The 20,379-nt window shown below is 34.8% G+C and overlaps 1 protein-coding gene across 2 annotated transcripts in view; it reads right to left on the reverse strand.

The window, feature by feature from the left end:
- The window catches only part of BCKDHB (branched chain keto acid dehydrogenase E1 subunit beta), a 145,042-nt gene that overhangs the window by 114,637 nt on the left and 10,026 nt on the right, over positions 1-20,379 (reverse strand). For both annotated transcript variants that reach the window (XM_021541605.3, XM_021541604.3), the window contains exons 4-6: positions 7,671-7,804; positions 6,839-6,994; positions 2,716-2,824 (exon numbers count right to left, since the gene is read on the reverse strand). In XM_021541605.3, the coding sequence (XP_021397280.1) occupies positions 2,716-2,824; positions 6,839-6,994; positions 7,671-7,804 (399 nt within the window). The remainder of the gene's footprint in view (positions 1-2,715; positions 2,825-6,838; positions 6,995-7,670; positions 7,805-20,379) is intronic.

Below are 20,379 nucleotides of genomic sequence, written 5' to 3' on the forward strand. Positions count from 1 at the left end.
TACATTAATTTTACAGATAGAAAATCTTCTTTCTCATTAACATCCTCAATGCCTTAATTTTTCAACTAAGTCCCTACACACCCACTGTAATATCAGTCACAAAGCTCTCTGAACAAATATGTCTATTCACAAAAAGCTAAAGAAAAAAATAGCTATGGAAGGGGCAATATAATTTCATTATTCAATTACTGAGCCATCATCATAGAAATAAAGAAAATTATTTCCGTCTGGAACAACAAGATCGCAAATCTTAGGTGAAGTATTATACCAGGCTAAAAAAGAAAAAAAAACAGCTAAATTAAGTAATAAAGGAGAAAGGATACCATTTTGTGTTCTTGTTTTGGAAAGCCTGCATGTTCCCAGCCTTCAGAAGACCCTGTACTGTTTTGAGACACTAATGGAAAGACATAATAAATACATAGTTCAAGCTTACTTGTCTAAGTCAATTTTTGAACCTGTATGATTTTCTTTCTCCTGCTGGAATCAATACACTCACACGGGGTATTGTAAAAATTTTCTCTAGGAAACACAAGAAAGTCACATTTTTAAAACTCTTCTTTCCACCACTTATCTTATTCTTGTTTACCATCCAGGCTTGTGTCTCATTGCTGCTGCATTTTGATCTTATTAATTATGTTGGCCCTGGTCCATTTCTGAATTCACCAGGCCACCTGGTTTCTATGGTGGAATTCCTAAAAACCCTGACTGTGGGCAGGAGTATAAGAATGACCTCTAAGAGAGATCAATTTTATAGAAGAAACTCTCAGACAGCAGTCATCATCCAGTCCAAGCTGACCCAACCCACAAAGGATAGTAAAGATGACAAACTAATGATAACACAGAGAAAGTTTACAGCAAAAATAAATGAAACATAAAAACCTATCCATTAGTAAAATATTCCTGCTTTACATTGTAGAAATAATAAAATATTTGTGTACATGAAAGAAGTTACCTGTTACAATCATCTCTGTCATATGTACATATAGTACATTTGTTGATGCAAATGTACTATAAATTTCAGCTTACACCACTAAACTGATGTTCTTAGAAATTATAAGAGAAAAAATATTGGTAAAGTCTCTGAAAAATAGCCATCAGAACACAGCAGGAAATCACTGTCTTTCAGAAATTACCAACAACAGCTACATTGTAGCTGGTTACTGACCAGCACATACATCACATTAAACACTATTTCATCGCATCTTTACTCAAGATACCCATCACAAGCCTGATTTATGTTCAATAAATGATTCAGTGGGGTTGCTTTACAAGTCACTTCCTCAAACACAAAAACCTCCCTATATTCTCAAAAGCTGTATGATACTGATGTGCAGCTTTTCATGCCAATATGAAAGCAAGTATTTTATTAACTCTAAAGTCTATACTTGTGACTTGTAAATACTGGGGAAAGGGAAAGAAATAAAGGCCTACTCATACTCAAGTTAATTTTTCAAACTACTTCCTCTAAATGAATGGACAGAGGCCTTGTAGTTGAATTTTAGTAAGCCCTCAAAACACACTGAACTTAAGGAATGCAACACCCCTACAGAAACATCACACCCACCACACTAAAAACAGCTGCACTTTTCAATTTACATTGCTAATGGTATTTCTGGGCCTTTTTTGAAAATATAAAAGCAAATAAGCAGTTTTACCAAATATCCTATTTGATCCTGAATTATAGTACTATTTTTTGTAGCTTTGATGTCTGTTTTCTAAATTTTTCCTTTATTACTGTCTCTCTAGGAAGAGGATAAATTTACTGACAAAATGGATGCACTGATGGAAAACTGATGTTAAAAGGTCCAAAGCAAAATAGAAATATTTTGTATGTAACCCAAATTCAGCCAAGACAGAATCAGCTTATAAACTGGACTGATGGATCAAGTATAGTTTGCATATAAAGCCACAGGACAAGGAAATGCTACTGGTAGGTCAGGGCTTCAGTTCTATTTTATCAGTCGCTCATCCTATTTCTCTGCCTGTCTCCACATGCAAAATTTTTCATCCATTTTCTGTTCTGTCAGGTTTCTCTAGTCCAAAGAAGTAGCAAGTTAATTTTTAGAACAAATTACAACACCATCATTGTCAATTTCCACTGTTCCAATACATTAGCATAACAGAGTTGTTAAAACTACTCTGAACCAGAAATTCACTATAACTGAAAACAAAGTAATGGCAATCATATTTCCTTTAAAATAAGGTTGAAAGCTAAATGAGGAGATTTTGAAGATTCCTAGAAATTAAACATTTCAAAGAAATTTTAACTTTGAGAAAATGGCGATGGTGGGGCTCAGTTCTTTAGGAAAAATAAAACTGATCTGGAAACTTATTTTAGTATTTAGAGTTACCACAAGGAAGCATTTCAAATTCTGCCAAATTTATATTGGAACTTGATAAAGTATAATACCTCTTATTTCTACTTGTTTTGTTAATCTTAGGCTGTAAAACATTCCACTTCCAAAGCTAAATGAGCATAAATCAAATGGTAAATATTCTTATATATTATTCTATAAATTATGTTTGCAGTCAAACTTTGAGAATTTATTCAGCTTTCAAAATTCCCCTAAAAACCCAACCCACAACATAGCTAGAGCCCAAACAATAGTCAAAACTTCTACTGAAGCATTGTTTTAGTTGTGACTATTAACATGCATGTGCAAAAAAACCCAAACATTGTTGCTTTATTGGAAAATACAACATACAATTCTTTACCTGCAGCTCTGTAAAGTATTTTAGGTTCAAAGAATATACATGGATTTTTGTCCTCTATGCATGACAGCAGCAATCCTTTGGCCTGCAGAGGACTCCTTGGAATAACAACCTGTAAAAATATTTGAGAGTAGATTTGTTAAAATAGCAATTCTGCTAGAAATTTCCTCAATAATACTTAAAACTAAGCAATCATTTGCTTTAAATAAATCTACGTACAGATTGAGCTGTTCTTACAAAGTGAATTGACATCAGTGCTACATTATTAAAGCACACTCCAAATTTTGAATTTTATTTTGTTCATTGCTGAAGCTTTAATAGCTTTAATAATAGCTTTAATAAACTTTAATACAGTGATTTAAATACTAAGGTACTGTGCTCAGACAAGGTAGAACTAACATCCTAACAGTAACATTTGAGGTAAAAAGGAATGTCAGTCAGATTAATATATATATATACATAAACTTAGTAAAATTAGCATAGATGTACAACAAAAAAAATGCAGCTGAGTGATCCTCAGTGACTTAGTTAAGGATTCATTAGAACAGACCTTAAAGGTATTCAGACTTAATCCAGTAAGTTTTGAAGGCTACAAAATGAAATAGTTACTTAAAGATTACTTTCTTTGCTTATGACGGAAGCTTGAAATTTATTCATTTTGGAAATAAGTAACCAATAAATACCTTAAATCATTATCAAGCAAAAAAAAAAAAAAAAAAACCTAAGGCCTCCAGACATAATTCAAAAACTTGGAAGGAAACAGTATAATTCATTTGCCAATAGAAGAGCTAACTTTGGATGATCTAAGAGAATTTCAATTATGAAAAGAAAATTACCAAATTATTGCAGTTTAAATGAAAATAGAACCCAAGAGCCAAATTCCCTCAAATCAGAAGAACCAATTGATTTCCATCCCAGAGACCTCAAAGAGCTAGAACATGCAGCATGATGCCTATCAGCAAACTCTTTTATAGCTGTTACATTAGAAGTCACTGAAAACATTAGTTCAAGCACTTAAAAAAAAAATAACTACAGCTATGGCTTCAAAATATATTTTGAGAGTAATATTTATTTACATAAAAATAATATAAAAGAGTGAAAACATAATCTAAGTCTCCTATTACATGAAATTAACTTGAGAAGTGATTTTTCTAAACAAGGGAGAAGCAGTTTATTAATATTTCACCAAAGCATTTGGTAACAGATACATGGGAAATTACCCATGGATGTCACTAGTACAGCTCCTTAGGAATTAATCATTTTTAGGACAGCCTTTATTTACCTTATTCATGATGTTAAGTCAGAACAAGGTGATGAAGACTACTCCAAAGCTGGAAGTCACTACACTAGAGAGGATTATACTAAAAAGACTCAGTTCACAAAAACAAACTGAAAAATATATACCCAAAGTCAAATGTTTAAGGACTAAATTTTTGTTACAGATTTAGAACTCAGGAGCAGAAGTTCAGATGTGAATTTATTATCTGCTCAAAAGATGACTAGCATACTATGCAGTTAAGTCCTAAAAAAAGTAACAACATAGCCAAGGAACTGTTAGTGCTATTGCAAAAATTGCTGCTATAAACTCAACTGGAGTACTTTATGATTCTTTCAACCATTTGAAAAGAAAATGAATAAAACAGATGTCAAAAGAGTTTCAGATACTGTCAACATTTCTTTGATACTTTGATTTCTTTAGTCTAACAAAAAGACTAAAGAGAATACAAGTGCTTTAGGATATAAATGGGATGGTGAAGGACAGATAAGTTAAATATACAAGCTAGTCAAGAACAAATTTAGGCTGGAAATTAAAAAGAAAGCTTCTAACCATAAGAGAAGATATTCGTACAATGGAATGCAGAGAATCAGTATTAATGTCTTCCATGTACACCCTCACAACAGTGGACAGAAGATACAACCACCCAGTAGTGTTCTCAAACCCCAATAAGCTTTGCCTAAGTACCAATGACCACAATCCTTCCCCTAAATAACGAAAGTTATACAAATCCCCCTTGGCTTGAGCAATCCAAACTCTACCTGCCACTTAAGAAAAACATAAAATAAAAAGCCAGAAGCCTTTCATAAAGTTTAATAAGAGGGTTGTTTTGAAAGCCACTCTTTCCAAAGATCAAACCCTACTCTTCTCAGCATGTAAGACATTGACTTTCCTCCTGTAATATGAAGAAAATGTGCTTAGATATGGGACATTTGAAAATGCATCTGAAACACCGGTTCATTTTAACTTCTTTATTTCATTTTTAAGGGTCAGGATTATTCACAAATACCTGCAATCTTGAAACATTATGAACTGCACCAATAAACAGCTTTGCAAAAAATATTAAAGGAATAACTTTGTTTTCAAAAAGCAATAATACTCAAAAGATAGAGTCTAAAACACTTCTCTGCACAAAAAACTAGAAGATTGCTCCATCAGTTCCACAGAATTAATGTGCCTTTACCTTTAACTGAGATGACAGATCTTAGTGGTAGCAACCTATTTTAACATTTTACCCAAGGAAAAGTGAAAGAAAGTGAAAAACTGACACAAAGATCAGAGTTAGGAACAAAGAATTTATATTACACGGAGTGACTAAATAAAATTCTGACTTACTAACCTGTTGATAAGTCTAGCCATCAGTCTAGGTAGTTGGTATGAATCAGAAAGAGTATTAATCACCAGAGTGGACCACTAAACTTCATCCCCTGGTTTAGTATATAAAAATTTGAGATTGACCTACAAGATCAGCAGAAATTAGCTGGACCTGGAGTCAGTATTTTTATTATCTAAGCTATGTTTTGCTTTCATACAATAATAAACTACTTTAGTTTTAAACAAGCTCTAGAAAACATTTGATTCAATAACCTGGCAAAAGACTTTGTAGATTGCTTGTCTATAATCAAGGAATATGCTTGTCTATAATCAAGTGCTTGTCTATAATCAAGGAATACTTTCAAGTTCAGAAGAGGACCTCAAATACTATAAAGAACACCCAAAGACAAGAATGTATCTCACACCCAAAGACAATGTATCTCATTCATCAAATATAATGAAATAAACTGTGAATAATATACGTTCTTTTATTTAAGAAAAGAACAAGTAGGAGAAATGGCTATGACCTCCTGTAGATGAGTAATATCTGAAGCTTTAGGACACCAAAATCATACAGAGACAACAGTATAAACAGCACATAAACAATGAACATGTGTCTTTAGACTACAAATACTGGTTCTGCTTAAATCTTCCACATTAATCTGCCATGAGTCATTTCTTAATGACTGGATACCAGCTAACCCAGAAGCACAAGTTCACGGACAAAAATTTGGTCAGGAAAAAACAGAGAGCCTGACAAACAGTGCTCTCTTGATCTGAGATGACTAGATCTTGCATTTTGCTTTCTCTAAGAAAGTTATCCACCTAAGCACTAAGCATCTTCACTTCAAGGGAAGCCACCATCTCAGGCAGAAAGCTTGCCTGAAGTTCTCACTCAGAGAATCATCAAGCAGTTGAGTTTGGCAAGGACCTCCAGAGGGTCATCTGGTCCAATGCCCTTGACCAAGCAGAGCCATGCAGATCCAGCTGCCACGAACCATATGCAGACAAATTCTGAGTACCTCCAAGAATGGAGACTCTGCAAACTCTCTGGGCAATCTGTGCTTCCTCATGTTCACAAAGAACCTCTGGTCTTTCAGTTTGTGCCTGCTGCTCACCCCTGTCTTTCATATAAATTAATTCAATAATGCACTTGAGAGATGCAGAAATTTAAAAATTAATAAATAAAAAGGAAATTACTAGTTACTAAGTAGTACTACTAGTACTAAGTACTTAGTACTTAGTTTTGTGTACAGTATAGTAGAGAACCTAAAACTAAGTAAAATATGTGTTTGTAGCTCAAAAAACAGACAAATACAAAATGATGTGTACCAAAGATTGCTTAATTAATGGCTATAAATTTTCGAAGATTTAACAGAGTTTAGGTTTTCTGACAGTTTTTAATTAACATATTCAGATATTTTGTTGTGGACTGACATCTACTCTTCTTCCCCTGTCTGCGCCCAGAGTCATTGCTAGTCAGGTCCATTACAAAACAAACAAACAAAAATCTTCATAAAATAAGAGTTACTATACCTTTATTCCTGGACAGTGAGCAAAAAAGGCTTCTGGGCTTTGAGAGTGATATAGTGCACCATGACCTACACAGCCCCATGGTGCTCTAATGGTGAGGCTTCCACAATTGAATAGATCTCCAGAGCGGTAACGGTATTTTGCTGCTTCATTTACAATCTGGGAAGATTTATATACAAAAATAACATTCAGTCCAATACCTCTACTTATGCATCAAGACACTTCAATACATGCAATGTAACTACATCATCTGTTCCATGGGATTCAAAGGATGAAATTAGAAGCAAAGGAATACTGTAAGTCAGCACAAAGAAAAACTTTTTCCAAGGCAAATAAACCAATAATTTATTGTGCTCAAGTTAGATGCCTAAGTCTCAGGGGTAGCCTTATAACCCAGTTGTTTCATCATTCTATACTGTCAGTCAGCCCTGTCTAGATCTGTACTTTGTCCTGTGGACACAGCCAGCTGCAGCTGTATGTAGAAATGAGACTGTGATCAGAAGACATAGGTTGTTGAATTTATGGTTGCTGAAGCCAACACAGCCACAAAACCAAAAATTAAAACAAACAGTATTTTGCCTCAAACCAGATCTTTAATTTCCATTATTTAATAAGCCTTCAAATTGGCCATGGTACAATTTACTGTTTAGAGTACAGCACTAGCACTGTTTGCAGTTTACGCCTGTTTACCTAAAGCATGCATAAATATTAGTAATACAGCTGTGGTTATATTTGCAAAAATTATATATTCAAACCAAGTACTAATGCTAACAGAAAAGTAATTTAAACAGTTGTAAGATTTATTTTAACTGCTCTAAAATTTCTTAGTACTAACCTGATCAAATGCTGGAAAAATGTAATCTGCGAACTGAATTTCTGCAATGGCTGTAGCACCTGTAACAGCAATTCCAATACCAAAGCCAACAATTCCTTGTTCACATAAAGGGGTGTTAAAAACTCTGTCTTTACCTATATTAAAAAAAAAAAAATTCCTTTAATACAACCAGCTCTAAGTGAAAAATATTGTTTCAGAAATATTTTACTATTAAACAAGTCACATACAATTAAGCACAAGGCTGTTTAGATGGGCTTTTTTTTAGGTGTAACAACAACAGCCATCCATTATAGGTATACTTTAACTTGTAACAACTCAGAGAAAGAAAAGGAGAAACTAAATGAAAGTTAAGAACAGTTTCTATAATTTACAACGTTCTGAACACTTGAAGGAAAATTTGTTCTGACATATTCAACATGATTTAAACATGCATACCCCCCATGCTTATATGGGAGTGAACATGCATTTTTTAAAGTTTACAATAAAGATAGATCTTGTTTCTTCCCTTTTTTTTTTTTCCAGGCACTGACAAGTAACTGTCCCTACTCAAAAGCAGGCAGATGTCCAGGAGCACCTGTACAAAAGCACACTGCCTCTTGTCCACACTCCCCAGCAGCAGTGCCCATTCTTAACACTCTTCTCTCCCAAGGTAAGGACACATTTATATAAGTTGCTTTGTCTCCAAGGAACTGCAGTTCCTGCTACAAACCCAAAACATTTGATTTCCTTTCTTCCCTGTGGGAGTGCAAAAGGTTACTTTAGTCCTGAAATATTTCTGTGTCACAGTAAATTCAGATCCCATATATGCATCAAATAGATGGTTGCACACAAAATTGTTCGATCATGAAATTAAGAACAAGAAGGAGTAGGAAGAAGATGAAACACCACTACTAATATCCTGTATAAGACATATTTACAATATTTGCCAGCAGTAATTTTCTGCCAAGGGAGTACAGGAGAAAAATCTCAGTCTACTATTAATTCTTCCCTTTAGAACACTGGGTAGACAGTACGTTTCTATAGGAATCCATCATGCATGAAAATGCCAAGACTTCAAATTGGATGGAAAAAATGTACACAGTGCACACCAGTGGCTATGAAACAAATTAAACAATAACAAAATAACCATGAAAAAACTAACCAAAAAAACAGACTAAACTAAAAAGTGGGAAAGCTGTTACTACAAGGACTTCTAATTTCAGTATTTGTAAGTTCAACTATAAAAAGGAAAGCTAACATTTTTCAGAAAGGTATGATTAGGGAAAAAACATTGTTCAAGGCTGTATTTGCAATATACTACAGAGAGGTATGTTTTACAAATCTTTAAAGGACACATCTTTCATTTTTCACATTTTTCCTCTTGTATCCTGTCCATATGCATGTATGTGTATGTAAATATATATATATATATATATATATATATATATATATGTGTGTATATATACAGAGCAGTGAATACATTTTTGGATCTCTCTCTCTGCTTTCCTTTTTTTCCTTCCACCAGGAACATTCATTTAAAGCAAGTAAAAAAAGAAATACCATCAAGTGATACTACAATATTGGTGGCATCAGTGAGGCTACACAAGCCAACATCAAGTCCAAAGAGCTGCCACAATTGCAGGACACACCATACAAGATTTCTCATACAAGAAAGTGGAAACAAAGAGAATCCAAGATTAATTCTTCCCCTACAGAGACTCTTTATTGTGTAAATTGTTCTCATTCCTGAAGGCACTGTAATCTCAGTTCCTATATTGTATCCTCCGGTGCACTGTCTCCGTTGACAGACATCATGGCCAAAAAAAGAGGAAAATAAAGTTCCTGTGTAAACGTGCAGCTGTCCGAAGCCTTACCATCACAATTGTGACGGTGCAGAAGCCCTGTACCCACGTCCATCCGTAACACCATAAGCACTTGGTAAACACTTCCTTCCCTCCCTTTTATTTATCTAGCATACCATGAATTAGCCATCTCAATTCCCTTCTCTTGCACTGACACAATTAATTTTAACTTAAAACAAATCTTATTTTAATAAACTAAAAATGTATTAACATTATTAAGATATTTGGTAATGTTTGTCATTTTCTTTCTACTTTCCTGCTTCTTATAAGTCCATTAGCAGATCACTATTTTTCACTTCACTTGCTTAGAGGATATTTTGATCTAAGACTTATAGCTTACCTACCTTATTATTTATTAATAGATTTTTCAGAGTACACTAAAATAGCCTAGTGAACAGGTTCCATAAATAAATAACCCTCACACAAAAATTGGAATGTATTTGAACAATCCTGTAAAATGAGCTTTTAATTAATAATTGATACAAACTTGAAAATTAATTCTTTAATATCAATTTAGGGTGGTGAATTAATTTAAAAGCATGTTAACCCCACCACACTAGCATGTAACACTAGAAGTCAAAATATAAAATACATACTAATAAAACTGCTGAAATACTAATAAAATATTAAATTAGAGGTATCACACTGCTATAAATGGAGTATGATGAAATAAATGAAGTGAAAATCATTAAAGCAAAAGTGAAATGTAACGAGACAGCTGTAATGTGAGGAGTGTGAAGCACCTAATTTGGAGTTTCAGGACTAAAGGTACAATTCTGAAGCACTAGGACTTAAAACAGAGAAGAGTGAGTTAGGGAATTCAACTAATGAAATTTATTACTCAGGAATGGTTTTGATTGTAGTATTAAAGCAATAATACCGGCCTCTTAAAAGCAAATCCTAAAGCACTTTACTATATATTAGATCAGAAAACAACTTTGGGCAGAGTTTCAAGGAGTAGGGCTTTCTTTATAAAATCTAGCCCCTTATGACAAAAAAACACACACATTGTTAGGATAAAACAAATATATTAATTTCCCCAAGAATGAAAAATTGTATGGTGTTGCTTTAACCTTCTATTTTTATTGATACAATATGAAAATCATTACTAAAAATAGCACTAAATATTTAAACATTTAGCAGTTACATGCATTAAGCCTATGTATGTTTATCTATTTTATTTCACATTTTCTTATTTTTCACTTTTTTTCAAAACATGAAAAGGAAGTCCATTTTTATAAACCATCATTCACACCACCCTCTGCAAACCAGCTGAGTCAGATTTCAGCTGAAATCTGACTGAAGCAGACAAACAACCCATAGATACTTTGTGTTTCCATATTTCATTTCCTCACCAACAAAGAAACACTTTCTAAAATGTGTTCTATGATTTGCATCAGCCACACAGCTCAAAACTAACACCAACTCAACGAGCTGACTTGTCAGCCCAGGTGAAAGTAGCACCTCTGCACTTTCTGGAGCCAGGTGCATCAGCCTCTGCAGGAAGACATTACGCTGGTGTGCGTTTCAATTAACCTGCCTGGCTTTATAAACATCCCTGGTTTCAGCCATCTGAACAGGTCGGTGCCCTTTGCCAGCTACTGAGGGAAGCAATATGGCAAACAAGGAGGGTTACATGAAAAAAAAGGATGATTCTTCTCATCCCCCCATCCCAACAGCTCAGGATTAAGACTAGATGCATGTTAAGGAAGTAAAAAAAAAAACACTCTAGAAGTCTTCCCTCACAAGGAACATCTGAAATTATGAAGAACAAGCATTAAAGAAAAAAGCAATATTCGGTTCAATTTTACTTAAATAAAAAATGAGTGATCTTTGTGATTTTCAGAACAAAGAGTAGCTCGTGGTTGTTCAAATTACCACTGACCCTTTGTGTGAGACAAAAGCTTTAAGGCAGTCTCATAGTCATCTCCTTGTTTGCCAAGAATAAAGAGTTTCATAGCAACCTAACAGAACATGTTTACAGACATTTGTAATCGATTATTGTGCATTAATATTTTGGCTGCTTCATCTTTATTTGTTCCAAGCCATCAGGAAGAAAATATTTCAGGATTCAGTAACTGCAACAAGGCATGTTCCTGTCTTAATTTAACTTAAAAAATGAGATATTCAAATAGTATTAAATCTCCTATAATGTTAACACACCACCCAATGCTCCAACTCTGAGTAATTTCATATCACTCTGCACGAGTCCACCCTGGACCATTTGGGTCGTTTAAGGGGTACTGCTGGTGATTTAGCCAAAGGAGAACTGTGCTTTGTTTTCAAAATACTTCTACATCACTTGTGTTAAAAAAATGCATAACACATCCTAAAAGATGTCAGAACTGAGCAGTATTAATCATATATGTGGACAGCATTTTATTTGTCCCAATGATCTCACTAACTTCCATTTAAAACACCCATAAGAAGTCAAACAGAAAAGTCTAAGAAGCTATATCTAAGAAGATATCAGGAGTTCAACCAAAGTAGTCAGACTGCATATTTAAAATGGACTGGAAAGATGAACTATTTTGGTACTCACCAGGGACTTTGTGTAGAAAATTCAAATAGGAATTACTAATTTCCAATCAGTTCTGCCTTTAAAGACCTTTTTTAACCTTAAAATATGTAGGATTTTTCATAGATGTACTTCTACATCAGTCTACTAATTTTATTTCTTAACATAATTAACACAATCTATCCAACATTTAAGCTTCTTGGTCCCACCATCCCTTTTAAGCCCCATTTTACAACTGGTGACACTTGTAGTCTTCCATTTCTCTGTTACTATATAAGAGGGCAAGACAAACAGCAAGTAAATTTACTCAGCTCTTTTGGAGCTCCTGGATTAACAAAAAGTAGTTCTATTAACTTATTAGTTTTAATCATTTTGTTCTACCATTTTTTTCTACTGATAATCTAGTCACAGTTCTCCAGCTTTAAAAAAATAGGCCTAAAGGGAATACCAGTAAATATACATTAACTTTACACCTGAATACAGAAATTTCAAAGCTACTTGTCCAAAGCAGGGCTTCAGGCTCACTGACACAGAGATGGTTTAACTCTCAGCCTTGAAACCTTGTATATTTACATGCTGTGTTGTTAAAAAAGTTGCTTTTCCCAGAGCTATCCATGTTAAAATACATTATTTCACCTAACTGATGAAAAGTGATTGTATGAAATGAAAAGGATTTCACATGCAAGTAGCTTTTAACTTCTGAAGATGACTTTTACCTACTGCACGTGGAATAACAACTCACAGAATTTAGCTATACTCCTCTCCTATTCTTCCCCAACCCTGTATCCTGCAAAAGCCAAGAACATTTGTGTGTGCCCAAACATTCATAACAGGCTTCAAGGACCCAGCCATGCCTCTGGCATAACTCAGCCAACCCCAGGGCTGAGTGACCAGGTCTCAGCCCTCAGTCAAACCAGTGTAAAGTCTCAAGTCAAGTGCAGTGAGTTGGTCTGTTAACAGGAGAAATACGTGTATCCTCACACACTGTGTATACAGTCTCTATGCCTTCAAAACATTTTCAACATTTAGTTACCTTGAATTAAAAAGTAATTCAAATTTTGATTATTTAGCAACTAAGTACATCACATTCCCATTATATTTTCCATAAATATTCCAAAATGTCACATTATGGCAGTAAGATACAAAAGTTAGTAAAAAATACATACTGCCAAAATCTGTAAGCAACTGACAACAGGGTCAGAAATGAGATTTGCACACACTAAACAAAATTATCTTCTTCCTATTTTGTTGGTGCAAAATCCACTATCATGCTTTATTTCGCAACAAAGGAGCTGACTTTCTATTCTAGTTTTAGACAGAAGTTTTTAGAAGTTTTAAAGATCAAACGGCAGATATGTCTTTCTTACTTGGTTTCACTTGTTCACAGGAGGCCTAATTATGCTTCATTTGGGCAAAAAAAGAAAATCCTACAAAAAATGCATTCTTCTAAACCACTCTGTTGCCCAAAGTAAAGGACACCTATTCTTCCTGGCAACTGGTAAGAACAGGAATTCTTCACAGGTTTATCACATATGTCATATGTGACAACACATGTCATATGTGACATACCCAACACTTTAGAAAAGCACTTCAAGTAATTTGGAAATTAGGAACAGCTGAAATATATTTTTACATTTTAAGTCTCCCCCAGTTACTAAATCATATATCTGAAGAAACATGAATGTTTGAACTAGCAGTTGTAGCTCAAAGTGTTCTCAATAAGTCATTCTTTGACCTAAGATGATGCATTTTTCTTCTAAGAGCTTATTAGATCACAACTACACTTTCACCTCCTCTTCCCTAATATTCCTTCAGGAGAAAAGCCTGTTTACTACATTTCCATTTAACTCTCACTCTCACAGACTATAAATAGTATGTCAGGAGAACTGCTGAAGTACAAAGAAAAGATTACCATAGACAGAAATTCTTATAATCTGCACACTTACCAAATTTCAGGTTTGGAAGGAAAACTTTCTACTAAAACTTAGTAAATTCTGAAAGTTCACAGCATGAATATAACATTAATAATGTTATTGTCAGGCTTACAGAATTTTGGATTAAAGAGGACCCAGAAAAACTCCATAGATACCTCTGCCTTCCTAAAGCAAAGAGTGATTACATTTTTAGCCCTCTACCACAGTTCAGATTTCCTGTCATTTGTGACAAACTAGCAGCCAACAAAAGCTAAGGAATAAAATAAAAATATTAAAATATGTTATGTATTCCCCTTTCTCAGGGAAGAAGTGGGAGGAGTTGGGGGAGGTTAATGCAAAGCTTTGGCTTTAGCATTGAATGCTGATAATCTTGCAAGTCATTTAATCTTCCCACAATGGAAGAGCAGCCAAGCAATAATATGAACATGGAGAAGAACAGATTCTTTTCAGGTACACAGTGTCAAGTGAAAGAATGATGCAAAAATGTAAACAAATTATAAAAAAGAAAAAATCTATGACAGTAGACACATGGTGGAATATGATGTCCCAAGAGGTTGTAGAAGTTCCTGCCTTGGACATGTTCAAAACTCACCTGGACAAGACCCACAGACAAACTAAGCTCAACTGTATTGAGTACTGACTAGTTTGAAACAGATGACTTTCAAAGTCTTCTCCTTATAATCCTCTATGGTTTATTAACAGCCCCAAGCAGGTCTACATGCCAGAACTTTTTATGCCTGTCCTTTTTACCTGTCCAATTCATGACATTGATAAATAGTATTCATTCAGACCCACACTCTTAGGAAAACATTTTAAAAAGCTCATATCCCAGTGGCAGATTTTCTCACCAGAATTTCTTGTTTCTTTTCTAAGGGACTCATGCAGAATGAGTAGTTGTGATCTAATGAGCTCTTGGAAGGAAATCACATCATCTTGAGTAAGAGAATGACTTGTTGAGAGCACTTTGAGCTGGAACTGCTAGTTTAAACATTCATGCAGACTGCCCACTCCACACTGATATCTTCCTCATAATCTGCTCATACATCCAGTTGCAGCCTAAATAAAAAGAGAGCAGTGCCTAACTGGACAAAGCACTCAAATATTCCTCCAGCTATGATTAATAACATTCCTTTGTCAACTACAAAAAACTTTTGCTGCATGAGAAGTACACTTGAAGAAAAGCATAACTGATACACAGTTTGATATAAGAAGCTATACCAGATGACCAAGTGCTTACTTGCAAAAATATGCCCCAAAATTGACATCTACCAAATACTTATATGTGGCTATAAGCAGAGGACAACACACCAGCTTAATTTACAAGGCTTAGGTCAGTTCCATGCATTTTCACATCGTCTGCAACATGACATGACAGAGAATCAACAGGAAACAGAGAACAGTTGTCAAAGCTATGTATTGCAACATGTTAATGAAAATTCTGCTGTAATAAGCTGCACACACAATCTGGATGACAAATCACGGAGTAGGCGAAAATGCCAAATACAAGTTACCTTCTGTCACATTCCTCAGTATCAGTAGTGTAGATGTATTTTATAGTAAATGTGAAAGCATGCTGGCTCTACCCGAAATTGTGAAGCAAGTATTCTCAACACAACAGCAAGGATTTCAGTAATGAAAACCATCTCACAAATCTCACTGGTAACCATGCCTGTCTCTTTATAACACAAAGCATGTGCAAAAGAAAATTTAATAAATTAGTCTATACTTGGTGCTTCCATCTAAGTGTGAAAACCCTGTGCCAGGTTTTGATGATTTAATGCTTCTGCAAATTAAAAAGAAAAGAGATCTTTTATAATAAATGACTAGCATGTTATATCAACCTGGTCACTGGAAGATGGCTCTGAATCAAGTCAAAATAAAATTAACCTGCACCTCAAAGTGCTTCTGCTGCAAATCTGGTTAAACAATTCCCAAACTTGGATAATAGACTTGATTTTTTTCACCCTTTTAGGCTTCAAGCAAATTACTTCCAAGAAAACTGAGAGTTTTCTTCCCTGTAATAAAGCCTGCAGAACCTTCTTAAATTGAAATTACCACCCTCTTACCACCAAACTCAGAGTTGAAAAAACAGACATATGGTATATATCCCCAGTTGATGAGTGGGATAAATAAACATAAAAATGAAATGCAGGAGTAACCGAAGAAATTGAGAATCATTTAATTCCACCTAAGGAATTGCAAAGGCATAGAGATGTCTAAAAGAAAGTACGCAAAATGTGCTTGCAGACCTGGTATTAATACAGACTGCAAAGACTAGTTACACTCATCAATTCCATCTTGGGTCTTTAATACATGAAGTTTCATCCTCCTTGACATATCAAAATATTGTTTTTACATGATTCACTGCATGTATTTTCTGAAGTGGAAAATTCCATTTTTATGCAGTTCAGCAGCACATACTTTTTTGCCCAGCAATGTATCTTGAAATATCTTAAAAATGTGAGAACAGCTTTCTCTTTTTATTCTGCACTGAGTATCAAGTTATATATTAAAAAATATATTCCTTCTCTTTCCCTGAAACAGGTTTACAACATAGGAAAAGAAACATAATAAATATCAGCAAGCCCCAAATAAATAAAATACAATTTTCACACCAGGCACACTATCAGAACAATTAAAAAGGAAAGAAAAAAAAACAAACTAAAATAAAAGCTATGTAGCTTTGACAGCGACTGATTTATATAATTATCCCAGAGATACAAAAGGTGTAGAAAGTTTTTTTAACAAGTTTTCTTCTTTTTCTAAATGTAAATCTTCAAAAAAGAATTGGCTATTTAAGATGAAAATGAACAAAATGTACTATTGTGTAATGAGTCTGGAACACATTCTCCAGATGTTACTGTTCAAAGACATTTATATAAATCAGAACAAATCCAGGTCTTGCCAAACTGTTCTGGAAGAACCAGGCAAGCAGGCTGCAGAATTCTCCACTTAAATCTATGCACAAAGAAATAACAATAACCAAACCCCAGGCTGTTTAAGTTTTACTCAATTTACTCAATAGTCATTTTGAACTCTGAATAAAATGTTCCACCCTTAGCTTATGTCCATGATGTCAAAAATTCTGAACTTCTTCCTTCTACCACACGCAATGTTTTAAGAAGGACCAGGACTTATGCCAAAGAAGCACCATGTTTCTCCAGCAAGCTTGTAGCCTCCTTTTGTACCATCAAGACAACATTTTACTCTCTGCTTATTCAGTAAAGTCCTAACACTTATGCTACATTAAGCTGAGTTTTTCCTCCTCCTCATAATAGCCTACGGTTATGTTTTAAAAGAATGTGAAAGACACCATGATTGATTCAAAATTCCACATAAAAACCTCAGAGTGTCTTCCCATTTGCTGAATTAAGACCCAGCTAAATTAGTAGCTTTTGGGATGCAGAACACACTTCCTTAATGTATTGTATTACAGTCCATCCAAATTGTGTTCTTGTACTTACCTTTGCTACTGTAACATTTGGGACCACAAGAACAACCAGAACAACCCAGAATTTCTATTGACAGATATCTGCTCCCTTACCAGTAACATTAAGTGTAGTCTACACAATAAAAAATGTCCTGAAATCACCAACAAAAATATTTACAATATAAACATTTTAAGGTAATTTATGTATTTTGGAGGCAAACTATCAGAATTTTTTTAAAAACAACCCTATACTATATCTACTTCTATTAACTCAGCATCAAAAAGTTCTCCCATCATTTCATGCTACTAAAAGCCATCAGGACATTAAGCAGTTTTTGCAAGCGCATCCAAACTTCAGTCAACAAGCTTCACCAAATACCATAACAACATGGGGACAGCTCTATCTTCCCACCCATGTTTTCCTTTATAGGCTTTCACTTAAAACACAGAACTTGCTTTTAGGAGTTTTCTACAGCTAAATCTCACAGAATAATATCGTGCTCAATACTTATCTTCAAAGGACTACTACTATTTTTTTAGAAAAGCTGGTGTCCCTTGGGCATAGCTAGGTACAGCCATCTCCTGGTCAAATAAACAAAGATTCATGAATTAGTTTACTGGACTATAAATAAATGATCCATTTACTGAGAATGAAGTGTTCCCTGAAAACTCACACAAGTGTTTACACCTTAGACACAAGATCTACAGAATAACAATCAGGGATTAGAGTGGATCAAGTGTTGTAAATAAACATTATTGCTGCATGACAAGCTAGCATTATCATGGGATGTAACAGCTGTAAGCAGCCATGTTTTACTCAGTAAAATACAAGAGTAAAGTATCCGGTTTTGGATGCCCTATATCCTCCAGCTGCAGCAGCCACCATTCAGAGAAATTGATCAATAAAGAAAAGCTTCAAATCATAACAATAATCCTGCACTGGGACCATGCATGTAGGAAAGCCAGAGAAACTTCACCCCTGAAGGCTAAAAACAGCCTTTGCCAGCTGATCTGTCCCAAAACATACCCTGTCCTTCAGAGAGAAAATTTTGTAAGGCAAACAAAAAGGAAAGAAAAACAAATATGGAAGAGATAAAATAATTTTTAAAGCATCAGCTGACTGCTAATGTGGCTAGGTCATCCTGACATAAGGAACATAAGGATAATATTTTCTTTCACAATTACAACTGTCGTTTTTATGTAGTTCAGTCATTTGCTTTTTGCTGAGTTTGAAATTTGCCACAGGGGAAATTTCTGATTCAATTCTCCCTATTCTCATAGGATTCAATACAAGTGTTACCTCTTCTCTTGATGTTCCTTTTTTGCATGTGATTTATCATTTTGCAAGAAAATATCCTGAACTGACTGAATAGACAGAAATTACTATTTACAATCTGCTTGCTATCTATTTCACACTTTCTTTAAAATATGGTTTGGAAGAAAATAATCCTAGTAACTATATTTACATTCCTAGCTGCATCAAAATAATAATAGTAATAATCATAGACATGAAGGATTATATATAAAACAATCCTGTAAGCTTGAAAATATTAGGGAAAAAAGAGAATTAAATTCCAAGTTATTTGTGCATTCCCCTTCCACTCTACATGACAAAATGGTAAAATGAGTAAGGAGAAAGAAAAATGAAGCTACTTATTACACATTTACTACTATCTGCATGTATTAATGTCTCTGGCCATGTATGTACCTCAGTATTACCTAAAAGGAAATGATCTGAGATTGATTTTGCTTTATCTTACGTACATATAGGAGTGACACAAGCTGCTCTTGCTGAGTTTCATTTTATCAAGAATCCACCCAGCAAAAAATCAATTAGTGGCTGCACAGCAGTAGATTAGAAAAAAACTTGGGGACTATGTCAGGCCACAAACTGACAGTCAACACTGCATTGCTAATAATGGCAGCAAACATCCCTCTAGAACATTTCAGCAATGTTACACAAAAACCTTGGGAAAAGCACTTTGTTCTAATTGACTGTGTTTGAGGGTATCATAAGCTGCTGTGGGCAGTACATCTCTGTGTGCACTGACATACAAAAAGAGGGAAACAGCAATAACAGAGACCAAACAGAACAGATAAATTAAAAGCCATGAGGCAAAAACTCTCCAATTGGTGATGGGGCATTAATCCAGAAAGGAAGAAACCTATCTTCCTCTTGTTCACTCTGCAATCACACAGAAGATCCCAAACAGTGACATATTAATCGCATGAGCAAAAGACAAATTCATTCCAAAACATCTCAAAAGAACAACTGCTAAAAAAAGCATTTCTGCTCTATCTCCAGAAAGGTCAGCCTTGGAATCTCAGTCAACTCTTTGTGGAGTAAGTTCAGAACTCCCGACGGACAACATTAGACCAATTCTCTTATACTCTAGGCAAGCATTTGCTTCTGGTCGGAGATAGCACAGTGACATCCTCCTGGAACTGAGAGAATCTTTGAAATAAAAACTCCCATTCAAAGTATTCATATTCTACCTGCCTTTGCAAATAGTTGCAAGGCAATTAAAATGGCATTATTCAGGAATTCCCTACTGGAAAGTAAAAGACTCATTTACACTATTCTTTCAGTCAAAAATAATTTTCAATAGCTCAGAAACTTAGAAAACATTTCAGGCCTGCAAATATGGGAATCTAACTTACACAGTCATCTAAACTCCCTTGATGGCAAACAGGAGGACATTCCATGACAAGGATTTGCAGGTTGCTGCACAATAGGGAATTTAGCAGAACCTCAAAAGATTTGCAAAATTCATCTGTAAAAGTGAACATATACACCCAAAAAAATTCAGCCCCTACTCAAGCACTGCTATGGGGAAAGACCTGCCAAGCTCACCAAAGCTCCTGATCCTTACCCTCACTAAGGACAATCTTTTGACATGGCAGCAAGTGCACACTAGATTCTCCCTTCAAGTGCAGGCCAGAATGGTATGAAAGAAAAATCACCACTGAGGTCAAATCACCACAG

The sequence above is a fragment of the Lonchura striata genome, chromosome 3 (assembly GCF_046129695.1).
Source record: "Lonchura striata isolate bLonStr1 chromosome 3, bLonStr1.mat, whole genome shotgun sequence".
NCBI classification, from domain to species: Eukaryota; Metazoa; Chordata; class Aves; order Passeriformes; family Estrildidae; genus Lonchura; species Lonchura striata.